General features: G+C 44.6%; 1 protein-coding gene across 12 annotated transcripts in view; it reads left to right on the top strand.

The window, feature by feature from the left end:
• PITPNM2 (phosphatidylinositol transfer protein membrane associated 2) overlaps positions 1–22,423 on the top strand; it is a 450,474-nt gene that overhangs the window by 266,103 nt on the left and 161,948 nt on the right. For all 12 annotated transcript variants that reach the window (XM_089661994.1, XM_089661992.1, XM_089661991.1 and 9 more), the window contains 2 exons: positions 5,476–5,690; positions 6,229–6,350. In XM_089661994.1, the coding sequence (XP_089518120.1) occupies positions 5,476–5,690; positions 6,229–6,350 (337 nt within the window). The remainder of the gene's footprint in view (positions 1–5,475; positions 5,691–6,228; positions 6,351–22,423) is intronic.

Genomic DNA, 22,423 nt, shown 5'->3' with positions numbered 1-22,423 from the left:
GTCTCTACCACAAATTGGACCCAGACCTGCCCAGGGTCTCGTAAGTAGATTGCACGGAGGAGTAGAGTTCGTTATTGGAATTAACTGTGAGGGACTTTTAAACCTAGGCCTGTGTATGGCCTTCAATTGAAGCTGCTTCTGCTCCGCCACTCTGCCATTGGACTCTTGATAGTCGACGACTATCAAGAGTCCAATGGCAGAGTGGCGGAGCAGAAGCAGCTTCAATTGAAGGCCATACACAGGCCTAGGTTTAAAAGTCCCTCACAGTTAATTCCAATAATGAACTCTACTCCTCCGTGCAATCTACTTACGAGACCCTGGGCAGATCTGGGTCCAATTTGTGGTAGAGACTGGTTTTGTTCAGCCATGCTTGAGCGAGTAATAACAGGTCTGTGCTGCCCTTTGGTGTCTGGCTTAATGCGCACAACACTGAACGTCCCAGCGTTTGGCAACGATTTGCCGTTAAGTGATGCAAACCCACTGAACCACGTTCATGAGGAGCCGGTACAGGGGGCCATGAATCAGTATGGACCTGGCAGCAGCGTGAGCAGACGACAGAGGCACATGGCGAAGGGTGGCGGTGTAGGCAGCATTATTCTGAAGCCATACACAGGCCTAGGTTAAAAAGCGGAAGCCGTCAGCAGCGTGAGCAGACGACAGAGGCACATGGCGCAGGGTGGCGGTGGATGCAGCAGTATTCGGAAGCCAAACACAGGCCTCGGTTAAAAAGCGGAAGCCGTCAGCAGCGTGAGCAGACGACAGAGGCACATGGCGCAGGGTGGCGGTGGAGGCAGCAGCAATGGAAGGCCATACAGCACCCTATCACAAAATGGAACCCACCAACAGTGTAAGGAGACCTGAAAGTGGCACATGGCAGAGTCTGGCAATGAAGTCAGCAGCAATGGGAGGCCGTACAGGGACCCATGACACACTCTGGACCTGGCAGCAGCAAGAGGAGGCGGTACAGGGGCCCATGGCAGAGTGGCGAAGCGTAAGCAGCTTAAATTGAAGGCCATACAGAGGCCTATGTTAAAAAGTCCCCCCAGCAGCAGCGTGGGGAGACGACTATTAGTCGTCTCCCCACGCTGCTGCTGGGGGGACTTTTTAACATAGGCCTCTGTATGGCCTTCAATTTTAGCAGCTTACGCTCCGCCACTCTGCCATGGGCCCTTGTACCGCCTCCTCATGCTGCTGCCAGGCCCGTAATCTGCCATGGGCCCCCGTACCGACTCCTCATGCTGCTGCCAGGCCCGTAATCTGTCATGGGCCCCTGTACCGCCTCCTCATGCTGCTGCCAGGTCCAGAGTGTGTCATGGGTCCCTGTACGGCCTCCCATTGCTGCTGTCTCCATCGCCACACTCTGCCATGTGCCACTTTCAGGTCTCCTCACACTGCTGGTGGGTTCCATTTTGTCATAGGGTGCTGTATGGCCTCCCATTGCTGCTGCCAGGCCCGTAATCTGCCACGTGCCCCCGTACCGACTCCTCATGCTGCTGCCAGGCCCGTAATCTGTCATGGGCCCCTGTACCGCCTCCTCATGCTGCTGCCAGGTCCAGAGTGTGTCATGGGTCCCTGTACGGCCTCCCATTGCTGCTGTCTCCATCGCCACACTCTGCCATGTGCCACTTTCAGGTCTCCTCACACTGCTGGTGGGTTCCATTTTGTCATAGGGTGCTGTATGGCCTCCCATTGCTGCTGCCAGGCCCGTAATCTGCCACGGGCCCCCGTACCGACTCCTCATGCTGCTGCCAGGCCTGTAATCTGTCATGGGCCCCTGTACCGCCTCCTCATGCTGCTGCCAGGTCCAGAGTGTGTCATGGGTCCCTGTACGGCCTCCCATTGCTGCTGTCTCCATCGCCACACTCTGCCATGTGCCACTTTCAGGTCTCCTCACACTGCTGGTGGGTTCCATTTTGTCATAGGGTGCTGTATGGCCTCCCATTGCTGCTGCCAGGCCCGTAATCTGCCACGGGCCCCCGTACCGACTCCTCATGCTGCTGCCAGGCCCGTTATCTGTCATGGGCCCCTGTACCGCCTCCTCATGCTGCTGCCAGGTCCAGAGTGTGTCATGGGTCCCTGTACGGCCTCCCATTGCTGCTGTCTCCATCGCCACACTCTGCCATGTGCCACTTTCAGGTCTCCTCACACTGCTGGTGGGTTCCATTTTGTCATAGGGTGCTGTTTGGCCTCCCATTGCTGCTGCCAGGCCCGTAATCTGCCACGGGCCCCCGTACCGACTCCTCATGCTGCTGCCAGGCCCGTAATCTGTCATGGGCCCCTGTACCGCCTCCTCATGCTGCTGCCAGGTCCAGAGTGTGTCATGGGTCCCTGTACGGCCTCCCATTGCTGCTGTCTCCATCGCCACACTCTGCCATGTGCCACTTTCAGGTCTCCTCACACTGCTGGTGGGTTCCATTTTGTCATAGGGTGCTGTATGGCCTCCCATTGCTGCTGCCAGGCCCGTAATCTGCCACGTGCCCCCGTACCGACTCCTCATGCTGCTGCCAGGCCCGTAATCTGTCATGGGCCCCTGTACCGCCTCCTCATGCTGCTGCCAGGTCCAGAGTGTGTCATGGGTCCCTGTACGGCCTCCCATTGCTGCTGTCTCCATCGCCACACTCTGCCATGTGCCACTTTCAGGTCTCCTCACACTGCTGGTGGGTTCCATTTTGTCATAGGGTGCTGTATGGCCTCCCATTGCTGCTGCCAGGCCCGTAATCTGCCACGGGCCCCCGTACCGACTCCTCATGCTGCTGCCAGGCCTGTAATCTGTCATGGGCCCCTGTACCGCCTCCTCATGCTGCTGCCAGGTCCAGAGTGTGTCATGGGTCCCTGTACGGCCTCCCATTGCTGCTGTCTCCATCGCCACACTCTGCCATGTGCCACTTTCAGGTCTCCTCACACTGCTGGTGGGTTCCATTTTGTCATAGGGTGCTGTATGGCCTCCCATTGCTGCTGCCAGGCCCGTAATCTGCCACGGGCCCCCGTACCGACTCCTCATGCTGCTGCCAGGCCCGTTATCTGTCATGGGCCCCTGTACCGCCTCCTCATGCTGCTGCCAGGTCCAGAGTGTGTCATGGGTCCCTGTACGGCCTCCCATTGCTGCTGTCTCCATCGCCACACTCTGCCATGTGCCACTTTCAGGTCTCCTCACACTGCTGGTGGGTTCCATTTTGTCATAGGGTGCTGTTTGGCCTCCCATTGCTGCTGCCAGGCCCGTAATCTGCCACGGGCCCCCGTACCGACTCCTCATGCTGCTGCCAGGCCCGTAATCTGTCATGGGCCCCTGTACCGCCTCCTCATGCTGCTGCCAGGTCCAGAGTGTGTCATGGGTCCCTGTACGGCCTCCCATTGCTGCTGTCTCCATCGCCACACTCTGCCATGTGCCACTTTCAGGTCTCCTCACACTGCTGGTGGGTTCCATTTTGTCATAGGGTGCTGTATGGCCTCCCATTGCTGCTGCCAGGCCCGTAATCTGCCACGGGCCCCCGTACCGACTCCTCATGCTGCTGCCAGGCCCGTTATCTGTCATGGGCCCCTGTACCGCCTCCTCATGCTGCTGCCAGGTCCAGAGTGTGTCATGGGTCCCTGTACGGCCTCCCATTGCTGCTGTCTCCATCGCCACACTCTGCCATGTGCCACTTTCAGGTCTCCTCACACTGCTGGTGGGTTCCATTTTGTCATAGGGTGCTGTTTGGCCTCCCATTGCTGCTGCCAGGCCCGTAATCTGCCACGGGCCCCCGTACCGACTCCTCATGCTGCTGCCAGGCCCGTAATCTGTCATGGGCCCCTGTACCGCCTCCTCATGCTGCTGCCAGGTCCAGAGTGTGTCATGGGTCCCTGTACGGCCTCCCATTGCTGCTGTCTCCATCGCCACACTCTGCCATGTGCCACTTTCAGGTCTCCTCACACTGCTGGTGGGTTCCATTTTGTCATAGGGTGCTGTATGGCCTCTCATTGCTGCTGCCTCCACCGCCACACTGTGGCTCCACACTCTGGTTTTGGCCCCGTGACTGGCCAAATGAGTGAAGTGTGCGGTGATTCTAAGATCGACGGCACTCATCTGCATGTCATACTGACTGACAGTATTATTTCTCTTCCCCAGCAGACTCCAAGGGCATTTAAATTAAAGGTACAGTGTTCTGCACTAATATAAAGGCTCTCTGAAGCCTAGAAACACCCTTTTTATAAGTTAAATTCGCAGCGAATATATTCGACTCGAATCGAATTTATTCCGCGAATTCGGCGAATCAGCCGAATCGAATTTTTGAATACTTCGCTCATCTGTAGTCTTCAGTGGACATCCAAATTAGATAATAGATATCAATGCCTGGTGAAAAATTCAGAATGTTGCAAGAGGTGACAATCACTTTAAAACTTCATTAAAGGCTAAGCTACCTTTAGTAAAAAAACAAATTGTATATTATTTTGCAGATAAAAATGTAAATGTATTCTTTTAATACATTTGTGCTTGCAAAGCATTGCACTTGTGATCAGTGGATTGCAATTGTAATGTCAAGCTCCTGCAAACACTGCTGACAGCTCTCTGCCCGTACCTCTGTATGGGCAGACAGATACCGAGTTGCAAGAAGTGTCAGTAAACTACAAGGGCGCTGATCATTGCCCCGATAGTTCATTGAGAACTGTAAGCCATCTGCTGTGGTAAAAGACAGGACTTGTAGTTCATTCATTCCTGTGAATTAATGATTCTGCTGTGTGGGCAAGAAGAACCCCTGCTCTATGTCATGGGTTAAGGGGGTTTGAAGGGTAAGAAGCTGAACATGTTACACCCTAAATATGGGTGTAACATTCAGAAAGTGAACTTATCTTTTAAGTGATAATGGTGTTACATGTTTATATATACTTATCACATTCTCTTGTAAGTATTGATATGGGATAACCTGTACTTGTGTGCATTGAGTCACATAGTAAAATATACTACTTAAAGTGGTTGTAAAACTTTACATTTACCCAGTGAAAGGATTATCCTCAGGTGATAAACATAGATGAAGCAAATACTTAAGTTGTAGTCCTCTTCTCTTCATCTATTCAAACTGCATGTCTGAGAGTTCAGAAAAAAGGAGGCGGAGAGCTGAAGTTACACTCTGTAGAGCTCACTGAGGGTGGTCTGAGAGCTAATTGGAGGGAAGAGACACACCCCACCCTTCACATAGCGCACAGGAATAGAGCTGAGGCTGTCAATCTGCTGGAGGTCCCTCCCCTGTCACCATTTTTCTTTTGGGTGTTAGGAAAAAATATCAGAAGTGACTCCTGCTGATTGCAAAGAAAGGAAGCAGCAGACAGATTGACACTTAGTACTTTTAATTGATGATATGCTTTGTTCATATTTTATGTCTGAGGTTTACAACCACTTTAAGAAAGATGAGCACTTATGGACCAGTCTAATTTGTATTCTAACAACTGCGTGTATTATACACTCTAGTATAGACATATGTTTCTTTCTTTTTCTTTCAGAAAAAGAGCAGAGAAGAGACATGCGGAGAGGGCAGTGGAGTGGAAATCTTGGAGAACAGACCATACACAGATGGCCCTGGTGGCACTGGTCAGTACACACACAAGGTTTACCACATTGGAATGCATATCCCCAGCTGGTTCCGATCCATCCTACCTAAAGCTGCACTACGAGTGGAAGAAGAATCATGGAATGCTTATCCTTACACAAGAACCAGGTATCGGTGTGCTCCACTGTTTTGTTAGGAATTGACACGAAATATTCACAGAAGTTTGATTTTTCCAGGCTGTTACAGAGTGTGAGATTATACGAGTGTTTTTTTTTTCTTCTTTAAACACATTACCAGCAATTCATCATTACAAAGTTGTGAGGGATTGAATATTACAAAGTGAAAAACTTTTTGGAGCATTTTTGTTATTGCCAGTGGAAGCCAATATTCTATGACCCCCAAAAAGTGTGTGCTGGCTTTTGAAATCTCAGAGTACTTTTTCGCCAAGCCAGGTTGTATCTAGGTATACATATAAAATGCTTTTTGTTCAGGCTGTACACTATAGTGACTGTGTGTTAGACCAAAGAACGTAAAATATGTCTATATACTTTCTCTGTGGTCAATGGAAACAAAATCCCTGGCTCTAACAAAGCGCATGATGTCTCCAGCATTGGAATGACTGCCTGTTAAATTGTATGCTGTCTTCTCCACCTCTTTTGGGGATTTTAATGTAGATTGTAAAATGTACATATTGTTTTCCATTCAGGTACACCTGTCCGTTTGTGGAAAAGTTCTCCATAGATATTGAAACCTTCTACAAATCTGACTCTGGAGAGCTCGCCAATGTCTTCAACCTTTCTCTTGCTGAGAAGCGACAGACCGTATTGGGTAAGTTTCCCCATGAATCCATTCTACCACTCTCGTGCTGCTTCTATTTTGAATTATGCAGCTTGCACAACGTCCATTACTCTGTGAGACATCTATTCATCCATTGGCAATCATAGAGATTGATAGATATACAGTATGTGGAGGATAGATGATACATGTGATGGTGAAAAACCCCACTAACAGTCACTTCTTCAGTGAAAGTTTCAGGTATTTTACAGGTGGTACTTTATGTATGTGTATTAGAATATTGGGGACAGTTATTATAATGCAGTGTGCTCAGCATTCACCACAAAAACACTACAAATATTTTCTTACTGTAGGCAAAAGTAGAAATTCTAAATTTTGCTATTGTTTACAAATCATAACACCCATTAGAATAGAATACACATGGTGTGGAAACAATTTGCGTTGTGCTGAAATTGCCTTGTTTCCAGTCTTCACATGTGTTAAGAACATCCCCAAATATAATTTTTATTGCTTGTTCTGATCTTCATAATGCCTTTTGTTTGTCATGCGTACTTGTGTTATGCAATCAACCATTGCATGCATCATTCACATAGGACTTGCACATTTATATAAGAGCTCTTCCACTCCCTTGCAAACTGTACCAGGCATAAACCCTCTTATAGATGTGTTTATACATAGCTTATGAATTGTCACACTGTATCTTTGGAATAAAGCAAAGAAAAGTGGCTGATCTTGAATTGAGGTGGTTCTTTCACATAATTCCAATGTGCCTAATTAAATAAAGTTAATAGTAATAATGTTTTTTAGAACTCCAACCATGTCTTTTCAGAAATAAACCATAACTATATCATCCATATAAAGTATATATTAGAAATGATGCTTGATACAGATCGGTTAATAAAATAATTTGTTGTTTCTTTACAGTGATATAGATGGTGTTCTGTTAGGACTGTTAAGAATGTTAAAACTTTCCTTACAGTTCTTTTAGTTGATGTGACATCCGTGGCCCTTAACTTGGACCCTGTGTTATGGTTTTTAATGGTGTAGGTCCATATCAAAGTTTTGTACAATAAAAAAAATGTTGCATGTTTTATTAGACCTTAAGCCCTAGTTCACACCAAATGCAATTTCAAAGTGGTGTGATTTGGTTCCATTTAAAGCAGCGCTGATATAGACACAGGTGTGATTTCTTTACCATTTACCTTATAGTCTACTGAAGTGGTGAAAAAGTAATGCAGGAGCTATTTTTCAAATTGCGCTACTTGAAATCGCACCTATTAAGACAGTGCCATAGAAATACATTAGATGCGACTTCAGGTGCGATCTAAAGTTGGAGCGATGTGAACCGGGGCTAAACTGAAAGAGAATATCCATTCATTACTCTTCTTTCCAAACATCTGGTTTAAAGGCTTTTATTGCCATTTGTGTCTCTATTATAGTGACAAGCAAAGGTGTGCCAGTTTCAGCATGGGCATTAACGGGATTATTATAAACAAGGATAAAGTGTCTTAGCAGGTAGTATATGCAGCAAAGGAGTGCAGAGGGTATGATGGCAGACAGTATATGCAGTGGAGGATTTCAGAGAGTGTGGCAATGGGCAGTATGCACAGGGGAGAGCTGCAGGGGCTATGAAATTGAGCAATATGTGCAGAGGAGGAGTATGGAGGCACTTAGCTTTAATATTATATAGGATAGATAGCTTGGTTACCCCTCACTGCCTGTCAGGACAGAAAATAACAAAAAAGCTCTCCAGCAGGGACTCTGACATTATTAGTAGCGTGAAGAAGGGATAGAGCATTTGACATAGTTTGTATTGTCATCCATTCCTTTCTATCTCCATGACCCCCCCCACCGTCATTTCTTGTATGGAATCATAGGCAAAGGATGTCAATGAAAATCCCCCCAGTGGGGCCACAGACAGAAATAATCACCTCTGAGCAAATGTTCTCCACTCTTCTTTTGACGGCACAGTCTTTCCTTTCCAGTCTCCACCCAAGCGCAGGACACGTATGGCTGTTTTGCATTTCCCCTGATTTTCACTGTTTTGCATTTCCCCTGATTTTCACTGTTTTGCATTTCCCCTGATAAGGCTGGCACTGACCTTGTCTGCTTAGTGTATAAACATGCACATATGACATATGGGTCAGTGGGAATTGTAGTTCCCTGCCCACCCACATTACATTCCACAGTGTGATCCATCTTGTGTTCCTGTATGCTGACAGTTTTGACTGCAAGGCTCCTGCTAGGAAGTATGGTGATTTGTAGCTATGATTAGAAGTTGAGCAACCCAAAGTTTACATGCCAGCACGGAACTGCTTCTGTGCCTAACATGGTCAGAATGCTGAAGAGAAAACAAGGTGATGGGCAGGATCACCAGGTATTTGCTCATAATGGACAAACTGGCACAAAAAGTATTTTCACAGTATTTACTATGGGCAGATTAATGCATTTAGGGAATTTCATAATACGGGTTTGCAAGCTCTTTAGAACACATTAGCTGAAGTTAGACTTTGTTACCTTGAGAGTCTAGATAATAATTTCACATTGTGGCTGATAAATTACCATAAGAAGACACTGCTGGACATCGCTTTTTAGATTTTTTGTAGCCAATCACTGTTTTGCATTTCCCCTGATAAGGCTGGCACTGACCTTGTCTGCTTAGTGTATAAACATGCACATTGAAAACAAATGTGGTCCGCCCATAGCAAAGTATGTTTAGGCTCAGAGTAGACACCCTTGGTGCCAGCTTTATTGTGAGAGAGAAAAGGGATAAAATGACCCCGCTTTAAAAGAAATTGCCCTGCTAACGTGGCAGTCTGCTGTTGGAAGGTTACAAAACATAGTGTTTTTTTAAGAACAGAAAAATTCTTTGATCTTGATACACATAGTCGCCAACTGAAGGTTTGCTATGTTGTAGGGAACATCTTGAAAAGAATAAATGCCCTTTAAAAAAAAAACTGCAGCTGTAAAATATATTTTGTGAATCAAACCTCAAAATTATATATTGAACAATCGAGAGGAAATTCATGTGATATAAGAACCACTGATTTAGAATAGGCTGGCCTGCAACATCCAGACTCATTTGAAACCATGCTGTGGTTCTGCTTTCCTCACCTACCCCTAGGGTGGGCTTGGGATGCAGTGAATACAGGTGGTGGTTGAGATGAGCTGCACATTCACCACAGTACGGTACCACATCACAGACCCTCTTCTAATACCCAAAGTGCACAAAAGTATGGGCAGGGACACACAGAACCGCAACATAACTTATATGCAGTCTGCAGTGATCCTGCTGCAGTAAGTATTACACTTCTTCAATATTAAAGCGGAACTTTACTTAAAAAGAAATGGGAATGTGCAAGCTTTTTGATTCAGAAAAGACCTATGTCTCCTGCAATAAAATGCTCTTACCTGCCTGTTTGCAAACTATGTAGAATGTACACTGAGCTGCGCATGCATAGCTCAGTGTGTATTCTTGGAATACTTTGGTTTCTAGGATGAATTAATTCCCATTTGCATGCATAGGAATTATGTCATCCTGGTCAGGCCAGCCAAGAAGGCTGAAGATGCCAGACTTGGAGGAAGACAGGTGAAGATCTCGGCGCTGGCAAGGGAGCCTGCATATGTTGCATTCCTGAAGGGTAGGATAGGGGGACTTTAGTTCCACTTTTATTTTGACAGTTTCAGCAAATAGAAATGCTCAATGCTAAGCTTTGCCGCATTCCCAACCACAGCCCATGCTTACCTCTGTTGAACAGTAGGTAATAAAAATTATCTTCAGTGCTGGGAACCTGCACACAGAGCCACCACTTACATGGGCTGTGGCCATATTCCAAAACTGAAGGGCATTTAATCTCTGATGATGTAAACACACCACCTTGCCTTGGTATACAGCCCCATTCAAGTAAGTTGTCAGTGCCTAAGAGAATTTAGTCTCAGAGCTTGTAAGTAAGGGGCTGAGGTCCAGTTTAAGTAGGGAAGGATGAAAGTGGGTCAGTAGGTAGTTTAGGTAAACCCAGACTTGTCCTTTTAAGAAAAAACACCTCAGCGCTTCTATTAAGAAAACTCACATTAGCAGAATAAATACTTAGAGCAGGGGTAGGCAACCTCTGGCACTAGTGCCGGAGGTGGCACGCAACAGCATCAAGGACGGCACCCAAGGGGAGTCCTGGGAGACCCACCTCCCAAACAATAAAGCTGGACAGTGGCTGCATACAGAAGAAGCAGCAGGGCTGGTGCCTACCCCCTCTATTCCTGCTGGTGTCGGTTCCTGCGTTGCACTCTCCACACAGAAGCTGTGTCGAGTCGTATTCCCCAGGCTGCTTGTTCTCACTTTGAAAGGGTAATTATATTCAATATTTTTCCTCCTCTGCGGTACAGTATTCTTTTAGCCTGAGCTGGCTCATGGCCAGGCTTTTACTATTGGTGTACCTGCCCTCCCTCCAAACATTTCTCTCCCGCAGCATCCATGCGACTGGCTCAGCTTGGAGGGGATAAAACCGAGAGATTCATCTTCAAATTACATTAATTATGTGATCAGAGGTGTGAAGGTGCAGGAATTGGGGCTGATCTGAGGCTTGGAAGTGCAGGATTGGGGCTGATGTGAGGTCTGGAGGTGCAGGCATTGGGGCTGATCTGAGGTGTGAAGGTGCAGGTATTTGCTTGATCTGAGGTGTGAAAATGCTGGAATTGGGGTCTGAAGGAACAGGAATTGGGGCTGATCTGGATTGTAAAAATGCAAGAATCGGGGGTAACCTAACATGTGAAGGTGCAGGTATTGGGACTGACCTAAGGTGTGAAGGTGCAGGTATTGGGACTGACCTGAGGTGTGAAGGTGCAGGTATTGGGACTGACCTGAGGTGTGAAGGTGCAGGTATTGGGACTGACCTGAGGTGTGAAGGTGCAGGTATTGGGACTGACCTGAGGTGTGAAGGTGCAGGTATTGGGACTGACCTGAGGTGTGAAGGTGCTGGAATTGGGGATGACCTGAGGGCTGGAGGTGCAGGAATTGGGTAAGATGTGATGGCTGGAGGTGCAGGAATTGGGGATGATTTGACGGCTGGAGGAGCAGAAATTGGGGATGATCTGACGGCTGGAGGAGCAGATAGTGGGGATGATCTGGGGGCTGGAGGTGAAGGAATTGGGAATGATCTGAGGGCTGGAGGCGCAGAAAGTGGGGATGAACTGAGGGCTGGAGGTGCAGGAATTGGGAATGATCTGAGTGCTGGAGGTGCAGGAATTGAGGATGATTTAAGGGCTGTAGGTGCAGGAATTGGGGATGATCTGGGGACTGGAGGTGCAGGAATTGGGGATGATCTGAGGGCTGTAGGTGCAGGAATTGGGGATGATCTTAGGGCTGGAGGCGCAGGAAGTGGGGATGATCTGAGGGCTGGAGGTGAATGAATTGGGAATGATCTGAGGGCTGGAGGCGCAGGAAGTGGGGATGAACTGAGGGCTGGAGGTGCAGGAATTGGGAATGATCTGAGTGCTGGAGGTGCAGGAATTGGGGATGATCTGAGGGCTGGAGGTGCAGGAATTGGGGATGATCTGGGGACTGGAGGTGCAGGAATTGGGGGTGATCTGAGGGCTGTAGGTGCAGGAATTGGGGATGATCTTAGGGCTGGAGGCGCAGGAAGTGGGGATGAACTGAGGGCTGGAGGTGCAGGAATTGGGAATGATCTGAGTGCTGGAGGTGCAGGAATTGGGGATGATCTGAGGGCTGGAGGTGCAGGAATTGGGGATGATCTGAGGGCTGGAAGTGCAAGAATTAGGGTGATCTCAGATGTGAAGGTGCAGAAATTGTGATCAGAGTTCTGGGGGTTCATGAATTGGGGTTGATCTGACGCTGAAGACACAAGAATTGTTGCTGAGGACTGGGGTGTAAAGTTGCAGTAATTGGCGTGAGCTGAGAAGCTGCTGTAATCGGGATGAGCTGAGGTGTGAAGATGCAGTAACTGGGATGAGCTGAGGTGTGAAGGTGCTTTAATCGGGGCTGATCTGAGGCCTGGAGATGCAAGAATTGGGTATCTGAGGTGTGAAGGTGCAGGATTTGGGACCTATCTAAGGTGTGAAGGTGCAGGAATTCGGTCTGATCTGGTTTATGAAAGTACAGGAATTGGGGTGATCCGGGATGTAAAAGTACAAACATTGGGGTGATCTGACGGGTTGCATAGTTAGTCTGGCTGAAAAAAAAGACAAATGTCCATCAGTTCAACCAAAAAAAAAAAGTTATAATCCTATACTCACAATTGATCTAGAGGAAGACAAAAAAAACCCCAGCAAAGCATGATCCAATTTGCTCCTGCAGGGGGAAAAATTCCATCCTGATCCCCTGAGAGGCAAGTATCCAGTTATATTGTGTGTATCTCTAGGAAAGAATCCAGGCCTTTTTTTTTTTTAAAGCAATCCACTCTTGAGGGAGTCTATTCCACATTTTAACAGCTCTCACTGTGAAGAAACCTTTCCGTATTTGGAGATTAAATCTCTTTTTTCCTCCAGACTTAAAGAGTTCCCCGCTTTGTCCTCTGTGATGACCTATGGGAATAACTACATCGAGTTCACTATATGAACCACTGCTGTATTTATCCATGCTGATCATACAGTGAAGGAAATAAGTATTTGGTCCCCTGCTAATTTTGATTGTTTGCCCACTCACAAAGAAATGATCAGTCTAAAAATCGAATGGTAGGTGTATTGTAACACTGAGAGACAGAATAGCAACCAAAAAATCGAAAGAAAAGCATGTCTAACAAATTACGCACTGATTTGCATGTTCATGAGGGAAATAAGTATTTGATCCCCTATCATTCAGCAGGATTTCTGGCTACCAGGTGTCTTTCATACAGGTAACAAGCTGAGATTAGAAGCAGTCTCTTAAAGGAATGCAGCTAATCTCATTTTGTTACTTGTATAAAAGACACCTGTCCACAGGAGCAATCAATCAATCAGATTCCAAACTCTCCACCATGGCAAAGACCAAAGAGCTGTCCAAGGATGACAGGGACAAGATTGTAGACCTACACAAGGCTGGACTGGGCTACCAAACTATTGCCAAGCAGCTTGGTGAGAAGGTGACAACAGTTGGTGCAATCATTCACAAATGGAAGAAACACAAAACAACTGTCAGTCTCCCTAGGTCTGGTGCACCATGCAAGATCTCTCCTTGTGGAGTGTCAATGATCATGCGAACAGTGAGGAATCATCCCAGAACTACACATGAGGATCTTGTCAATGATCTCCAGGCAGCTGGGACAACAGTCACCAACAAAACAATTGGTAACACACTACGCCGACAAGGATCGAAATCCTGCAGTGCCCGCAAAGTCTCTCTGCTCAAGAAAGCACATGTCCAGGCTTGTCTAAAGTTTGCCACTGAACATCTGAATGATGCAGAGGAGGACTGGTTGAAAGTGTTGTGGTCAGATGAGACCAATATCGAGCTCTTTGGCATCAACTCAATTCGCCGTGTTTGGAGGAGGAGGAATGCTGCCTATGACCCCAAGAACACCATCCCAACTGTCAAACATGGTGGTGGAAACATTCTGCTTTGGGGGTGTTTTTCTGCTAAGGGGACAGGACAAATACACCACATCAAAGGGACGATCAACGGGGCAATGTACCGTCAAATCTTGGGTGAGAACCTTCTTCCCTCAGCCAGGGCATTGAAAATGGGTCGTGGATGGGTGTTCCAGCATGACAATGACCCAAAACACATGGCCAAGGCAACAAAGGAGTGGCTTAAGAAGAAGCACATTAAGGTCCTTGAGTGGCCTAACCAGTCTCCAGACAGGAGCTGTATGTTCGAGTTGCCAAACGTCAGCCACCAAACCTTAAGACTTGGAGAGGATCAGCCAAGAGGAGTGGGCAAAAATCACTCCTGAAATGTGTGCAAACCTGGTGGCCAACTACAGGAGACGTCTGAGCTCTGTGATTGCCAACAAGGGATTTGCCACCAAGTACGAAGTCATGTTTTGTGAAGGGGATCAAATACTTATTTTCCTCATGAGCCAGTGCATAATTTGTTAGACATGCATTTCTTTTGAATTTTTTGTTGCTATTCTTTCTCTGTGTTACAATACACCTTCTTTTTGTGAATTGCTGCCCAAAACTGATCTACATATTCCAGATGAGGTATTACTAATGATTTGTACAGGGGTAAAATGATATCTCTCTCTCTGGAGTCTATACCTCTTTTAATACAAGAGAGGATTTTGCTCGCTTTACAAACTGCAGCTTGGCATTGCATGCCATTATTAAGCTTGTGATCTACCAGAACCCCCAGATCCTTCTCCAACAGACCTTATGTCATTTATAAATATATTAAAAAGTAAGGGTCCCAACACTGAACCTTGGGGTACACCACTAACAACCCTAGACCATTCAGAGTATGAATCATTAACCACTACTCTTTGAATACGATCTTTTAGCCAGTTTTCTTTCCATTTACACACAGATTTTTCCAAGCCTGTAGACTTTAATTTACACATTAGCCGTGTGTGGGGAACTGTGTCAAACGCTTTTGCAAAATACAAGTATACCACGTCCACTGCCACCCCTCTGTCCAAGTATACCATGTCCACCGCCACCCCTCTGTCCAAGGCTCACTTCCTCATAAAAAAAAATCAGATTTCTTTGACAACTTCTGTCTTTCATGAATCCATGCTGTCTGTTGCTTAAAATATTTTTTTTCAGCAAGATCTCATCTATGTGGTCTTTTATTAGTATCTTCCCAACTATAGAAGTTCAACTAACAGGTCTATAATTACTTGCTAAAGATTTTGATCCCTTGAAGGTGCAGGCATTGGTGAGATGAGATGTGAAAGCGCAGGAATTGGGGTGATCCGTGGCATGAAGGTGCAGGAATTGGAGCAGATTTGAGACCTGGAGATGCAGTAATTGGAGCTAATCTGAGGTCTGGAGGTGCAAAATTGGGGTGATCTGAGGTGTGAAAGTGCAGGAATTGGAGCTACTTTGAAGTGTAGAGATGAAGGAATTGGGGCTGATCTGAGGCCTGAGGAAATAGGAATTGGGGCTGTCCGGGGTGTGAAAGTGCAAAAACTGGAGCTGATCTGAGGCTTGAAGAAACATGAATTGGGCATTATCTGGGGTGCAAATGTTCAGAAATTTGCTTGATCTGAGGGGTAAAGGTTCTGATAGCAGTACAGCACAGGTAAGTCATTAGCTGGAAAATTTTCTAGTGAGATAAACTGGTATTTTTTGCCCTTCTCCCAACAGATATAACAAAACACTTTCAATGGTATATATCACAGACCAAAAGAGCATATAAGAGAGGTTTATTGTTATGTGTTTAGATGCACTTTAATCATAGAACAACATCATCTTTAGCATGAGCAGTTAGATACATTAAACATAAAATAGATTACAAATGTATACAGGCAACAGACTAGAGCTCCCCGGTAAGTAACAAATCCAAATGAGACAAACACCAGAGCACTGTGAGACTTGGGAGTGCACTTGCAAGATGTGATTGTGTCATTAAATTGTTAAAGATTAATCTCTAATGCTAGTAAATGATCACTAACAATTGTAACAATTTGGATCATTTTTTGCGATACTTCATGCTATTTGTTTGCCTCACTCCACAGGGGCTACTACTAGTGGTTAATCTCGAGCAATTGTAGTTGTGCTAATAAATGGCCCACATACTCCTTCCTTTAAACAAATGTTTTGAAGGATGCTAATATACTGACAACATTGTATGAATTAAGGTTTGCTTGTGTAGAGCTGGTTACCACTGAAAGTATTGTCTCCTTGTTAAAAATAAGTTATAGCTAAGCAATTTAATGCTTGGTTAATACAAATCTCCCATTCTACCAGGATACTTTTGAAAATAGTGGCAGGAAGAAAGGTTTATAATGTATGGGCAAAGTGGCTGGAAGAACCATCTACTGCTGCTGATCTACGCCCTTGATGCATGCTTTGTTGGCTCCCTGGAGACTCTCCATACCCTCTCATGTCTACTACATCCACTTGGGTGTCATTAATAAGCAAAGATGCTTTGTTACAGAATCCTGGTGCAGTGGACTGGTATGTGAGCCATCACGTTAGGTTGTTTTTTTTGTTGGATGCACTGTGTATCTGAAGTCACCGGTGACCTCCCCTGTGTGGGTTGGGTCATTGGAGCTTGTACCATTTTCTATGTCTTTTCAAATCAAAAACAGATTTATATTAAAAAAAAAAACCTTCTAGCTACATTCATTATTTAAATACAGTTATGCAGATGAACAGTTGTATACTGTTATGAGCTAAGTTGCACAATGGACGGACCTTATACTAGGCACAAGCACTAAGAAGGGTCCTATTCAAAATCATAACTTGGCAAAATATTTTCACCATGTAACATCCTACATATCTTGTATGCTGCTGTCGTTCCACAGCTGGCAATGCATAGAAGAAGATGTAGCAATGAATCTGGATTGTCAGATGCGGGTCAACTATTTTCTGACTGTGCTAATAGGATCCAGTAACACTGAATATGATTCCCTCCGGTTTCGAGAGGGATGCAAGAAATTGGTAGGCTTTGCATCTCCCTATTTAAGTTGATCTCTTGCAAGCCTCGGACTTCTGGGAATACACTATAACACATCCAAGCGTGTGTGCTGACCTACAAATTGAATCCTGTTCTGTATTATCTGCTTCCTAGTTTTGCTCTATCCTGTGTTCTGCTCACTCTTTTACTATAGATGTATATTTGGCTCATTTATAGTGTGGTTCTGAGACTGCACAATACCACCATGTGCTGTAAATTGTCATGACTATATAATGATGCAGAGTTGATGTCTATAGAACTAAATTTTTTTCTGTGTGGTGCTTGTATTGACTGATTGACTGCCATTTGTCCCCAAGTAGTTGATGTACTGTACCATCTGCAGCAGCCTCAAACCCCAGAGAACCAACTAATGACCATTTATCGACTTTGGGTTATGCATCGTTTTTATTGGCTAGATGTCTTCATCCCTGAAAGCACCATTCAGATAGACACTAATTAGCGCCGAAGCAGGCAGTCGTAAGAAAAACATTATTCCCTTTCCCTAAAGCTGGTTGCCATGGCAGGAGATAGATGCACGCTGACTTAAAAAAGGAATGTGACGCAGTCGGCTGAACCCAGTAGCACAGTTTGATAGGAGCGTTCTGAATTATTCTCTCTTTAGGTGACAGTAGAAAAGCAAAGCTGTACTTCAGCTGGCTAATTTTAGCCCACGCTGCAGTTCTAGTGGGTGGGCAGGTGAAGAACAGGCTGAAGATAAAAGAGAAGAAGGAAGAAGAAAAATGAACCTCGGGAGGAAGAAAATCTGAATGATTCCCATAGCATGTTAAAAATAAAATCCTGAGTCCTTTTGAAATATGCAGTGTGAGGAGACGGGCTAACAGCGCCAGGCTGGGCCTGCGGTGTGTTGTTAAGAGCTGTGTGTTTCTTCCATAGTAAATGTCATTGTGTTATAAACAGTTTAAATATCAGTTGCTCAAACTAAATAGAACACCATGAAGCTAAAGTAATATTTACATCAGTTGCTACAGCAAAATTGTATAAAAATATATTAAAATTTATCTTGCTGCCCAGACACGATGGCATTAAGATTTTATTTACATGCTATGTAGAATTGATGTTTTCTGCTAGTATTCTTTTGACATCCACTTGTCAGATTCTAATTTATTGTGGTATGTTAAAGGATAAGTTCACCTTAGGGAATATGTTTCATTCTCCACACATTTTTAGGGTGGCATGTGTAACATGTTCCTACTCCTGCAGGTCTTAGTCCCAATCCCCCCTCCCTGTGAAAGTGGGTCGAAGATCTTTTCCCAGAACCCGCAGTCACATTTAAAAAAAAAAAAAATGCGGGCTCCCCCCACTCGGCCGCGTCATTCATTCAGAGTTCTGTGAATGGGAGAATTACAACTACCGTCAGCCTTTGCTGCTGGCGGTTTGTAGTTCTCATTGAACTACCAAAGTGCTGGTGAGCGCTTTAGGTAGTCCATTAATTCTTCCTGTCATTGTGCAACTGCTTGGTCATATGAGGTACTAGAAGAATGATACACTGGCTGTCTGTAGGAGCCTTGCATTGCTCCCACAATCTGCTTACCGGGGGTGCAATGCACTGCAGGCTCCTAATTAAAAAAAAAATAATAATACACTGTGTGCACAATTATTTGGCAACATTTTTATGCATATTGTCCAACTCCAAGCTTTATACGCTTGAATGCTTATTGGATTTAATCATATCAGGTGCTGTGTGTTTGTGTAATGAATGAGGGTGTGGCCTAAGGATCAACACCCTATATTAAGGTGTGCATAATTATTAGGTAGCTTCTTTTCCTCAGGCAAAATGGGCCAAAAAAGAGATTTAACTGACTTTGAAAAGCCAAAATTCTAAAAAGTCTATCAGAGGGATGCAGCACTCTTGAAAGATATTGGGGCGTGATTACAGAAAGATCAAACATTTTGTTGCAGATAGTCAACAGGGTCCCAAGAGACGTGTTGAGAAAAAGACACAAATTAACTGCCAAAGATTTGAGAAAAATAAAATGTAAAGCTACCAGGAACCCATTATCCTCCAGTGCTGTCATATTCCAGACCTGCAACCTATCTGGAGTGCCCAGAAATACAAGGTGTTCAGTGCTCAGAGAATGGCCAAGGTAAGGGAGGCTGAAACCCAACCACCACTGAATAAGATGCATACGTTGAAACATCAAGACTGGGCCAAGAAATATCTGAAGACCGATTTTTCAAACGTTTTATGGTCTGATGTGATGAGAGTAACTCTTGGTGGACCAGATGGATGGGCCCGTGGCTGGATCAGTAATGGGCACAGAGCTCCACTTCGACTCAGATGCCAGCAAGGTGGAGTAATCATACTTCAACAGAGAAACAATGTGAATAACAGGAGATAAAATCCATGCTCCTGTAGCAGTGAAATAGGTGCTGGTTGATGAGATGTCCTCGTATAAATTTCAATATACAAAAAAACAAAGGAGTGCAAAAGAAAAAATCATCCCTGTGGAAGAGCCTAGAAAATTAGAGGAAGAAAACAAGATGGGGAAAGAGGAGGAAAGTGGAAAAGGATGTCAGGAGCGCCCAAACCCCAGGGGACCCCACAGTCTCAGCACTCATAGTGATGTGTAAATGGCTGTTGGTATAGAAGGGGGTCCATATTTTAAGGAATTTTTTGTGTGTATCGAACAGGATAAAAGGCTGCATATTCCAAGAAGACCATGATATTTATGCAGGACAATGCTCCATCGAATGTATCGAAGTACTCCACTGCGTAGTTAGCCAGTAAAGGCCTTAAAGATGAAAGAATAATGACATGGCCCCCTTCCTCACCTGACCTAAACCCTATTGAAAACTTGTGGGCCCTTCTTAAATGGGAGATTTATTGTGAAGGAAAACAGTACACCTCTCTGAACAGTGTGGTTGCTGCTGCACAAAAAAGTTGTACATCAACAGATCAAGAAACTGACAGACTCCAGGAATGGAAGGCTTATGACTGTTGTTGAAATAAAGGGTGGCCATATTGGTCACTGACTATAATTTTTTTTTTTTTTGTTTAAATGTGAGAAACGTTTATTTTTATTTTACTTTAACAGATGAAAACAGATGGGAAAATGTTTGTTTTTCAGTTAGTTGCATAATAATTCAGCACACTAATAGTTGCCAATAATTGTGCACACAGATATTCTCCTAAGAAAGCCAAAACCTTGCTTTTACGTAAATATTCAGGTTTGAAGTTTATTATTTTGGATTGACTGAGAGCATTTTAGTTGTTCAATAATAAAATAATCCTCAAAAATGCTTGCCTAATAATTGTGTGCACGGTATAAATGTACATTTTTTTTAATTGCAAAAAGATGTGCATTTATTTTTTTTAAAGGTGAACTTCTCCTTTAACAGCTTCCCGACAGCCCTATAGCAGAAATACTGCTACAGGGCGGTACGATTGCGCAAACGTGTGTGTGTGTGTGTGTGTGTGTGTGTGTGTGTGTGTGTGCGCTATTTGTGGCCGCGGCTCTCAATCACCAGGCTCCGGCCAGTGATTACTTGCCAGCGCCCAGTGATTGCCACTGCTTTAGATGCAGAGCACAGCCATGCACAGTAGTGTGCTTACAGTGAAGCACACGAGCACAGCACTTAGTAAAACAGCACACAGTTAACCCTTTGATCGCCCCCTCATGTTAACCCCTTCCTGCCCAGTGCCATTAGTACAATGTCAGTCCTTTTTTTTTTTTTTTTAGCACCTATCACTGTATTGGTGTCACTGGGGATGTCAGTGACACTAAGTCAGTTCCCCCCAGTGTCAGAATACCCGCTGCAATCCCTCTATAAGCTGCTGATCGCCGCCATTACTAGTAAAAAAAATTTTTAAAATCCCAGTTTATATACTGCTATCACTTTCACGTAAACTAATTAATTTACACGTACTGGAATTTTTTTTTTTTTTGCAAAGACGTAGCAGAATACATTTTGGCCTAAATTTATGATGAAGTTAGATTTTTTTACATTTTTGTATTGGACATAATAAATAGCAAAAAGTCAAAAATATTGTTTTTTTTCCTCAAAACTGTCGTTTTTTTTTTTTTATATAGTGCAAAAAATCAAAACCGTGCAGGCAATCAAATACCACCAAAAGAAAGCTCAATTCATGGGAAAAAAGGACGTAAATTTCATTTGGGTGCAGTGTTGCGTGACCGTGCAATTGTCAGTTAAAGTAACGCAGCGCCATAATGCAAAAAATGGCCTGGTCAGGAAGGGAGGTAAATCCTCAGGAGAGCAAGTGGTTAAAGCATTTCTAAAGACATTTTTGATTAAAATAATAAACGTGTTATACTTACCTGCACTGTGCATTGGTATTGCACAGTGCAGCTCTGAGCATCCCCTTCTGGGGTCCCCCTCTAGCCCTGTTTGCTCCTCCTCTTCTAGCCTATTGCTATGAGGGCAGATGTGCGGGCTCCCTGCCAAGCTGAGCGGTGTGTGTGTCCATAGAGACATAGACATGGCTCCGGCTGCTGCCTGATCCTTTGTGAGAAGAGAAAGAAGGGAAAAGAACTAAAGGAGGGCACAGCACTATATCGAAAGGACTCAGGTAACTGGTTTTTACCTTAATATGGGGAATGCATTAAGGTAAAAAACATTTTAGGTTTAGAACCACTTTATGGGAATTTTTGCCCATAAACTATTTGCTGTGCAGTTTTTTTTCCTCTGTTAGGACCCCTGCAAACTGCTAAATGCACAATTATTAATACAATTATAGTAAATATACAGTTGTATTAAAAATAATTGCATTTAAAGTGAGTAAAGCTCAAAATCCTTATAATAGCTTTTATTTCTATAAACGCAAATGCATTGGGAACACTGCACAGTATATTCCAAATCAAAACATGAAGAAAAATATTTCAATTTTATTACTTTACAGACAGTGAAGAGAGAGGAATATTAGGCTGTTCAAAAAAATAGCAGTGTCTGCATTTTTCTTTACAAACTCAAACATTTACTGGATGAACTAAAAAAATGCTTGAAGATTTTGCTTTCCTGTGAATCACTGAACTAATGTTTAGTTGTATAACTACTGTTTCTGAGAACTGTTTCACATCTGTTTTGCCTGGAGTCGTCCAACTTCTGGCACCTGTGAACGGGTATTCCAGCCCAGGATGATTGCACTACATTTCACAATTTCTCTGCATTTCTTGGTTTTACTTCAGAAACAACATTTTTGATGTCACCCCAGAATTTTTCTATTGGATTAAGGTCTGGGGATTGGGCTGGCCACCACATAACATTAATCTTTTGGGGTTTGGGATTGTTGTCTTGTTGAAACGCCCATTTCAAGGGCATTTCCTCTTCAGCGTAAGGCAACATGACCTCTTCAAGCATGTTGATATATTCAAACTGATCCACGATCCCTGGTATGCGATAAATAGGCCCAACACCGTAGTATGAGAAACATCCCCATATCATGATGCTTGCACCACCATGCTTCACTGTCTTCACAGTCTACTGTGGCTTGAATTCAGTGTTTGGGTGTCATCTGACAAACTGTCTCCGGCCACTAGACCCAAAAAGAATAATCTTTTTTTCATTAGTCCACAAAATG

The sequence above is a fragment of the Staurois parvus genome, unplaced genomic scaffold (assembly GCF_062004578.1).
Source record: "Staurois parvus isolate SC_StPar_1 unplaced genomic scaffold, SC_StPar_1.0 ptg001418l, whole genome shotgun sequence".
NCBI classification, from domain to species: Eukaryota; Metazoa; Chordata; class Amphibia; order Anura; family Ranidae; genus Staurois; species Staurois parvus.
This window is presented reverse-complemented; position numbering and strand designations above follow the sequence as displayed.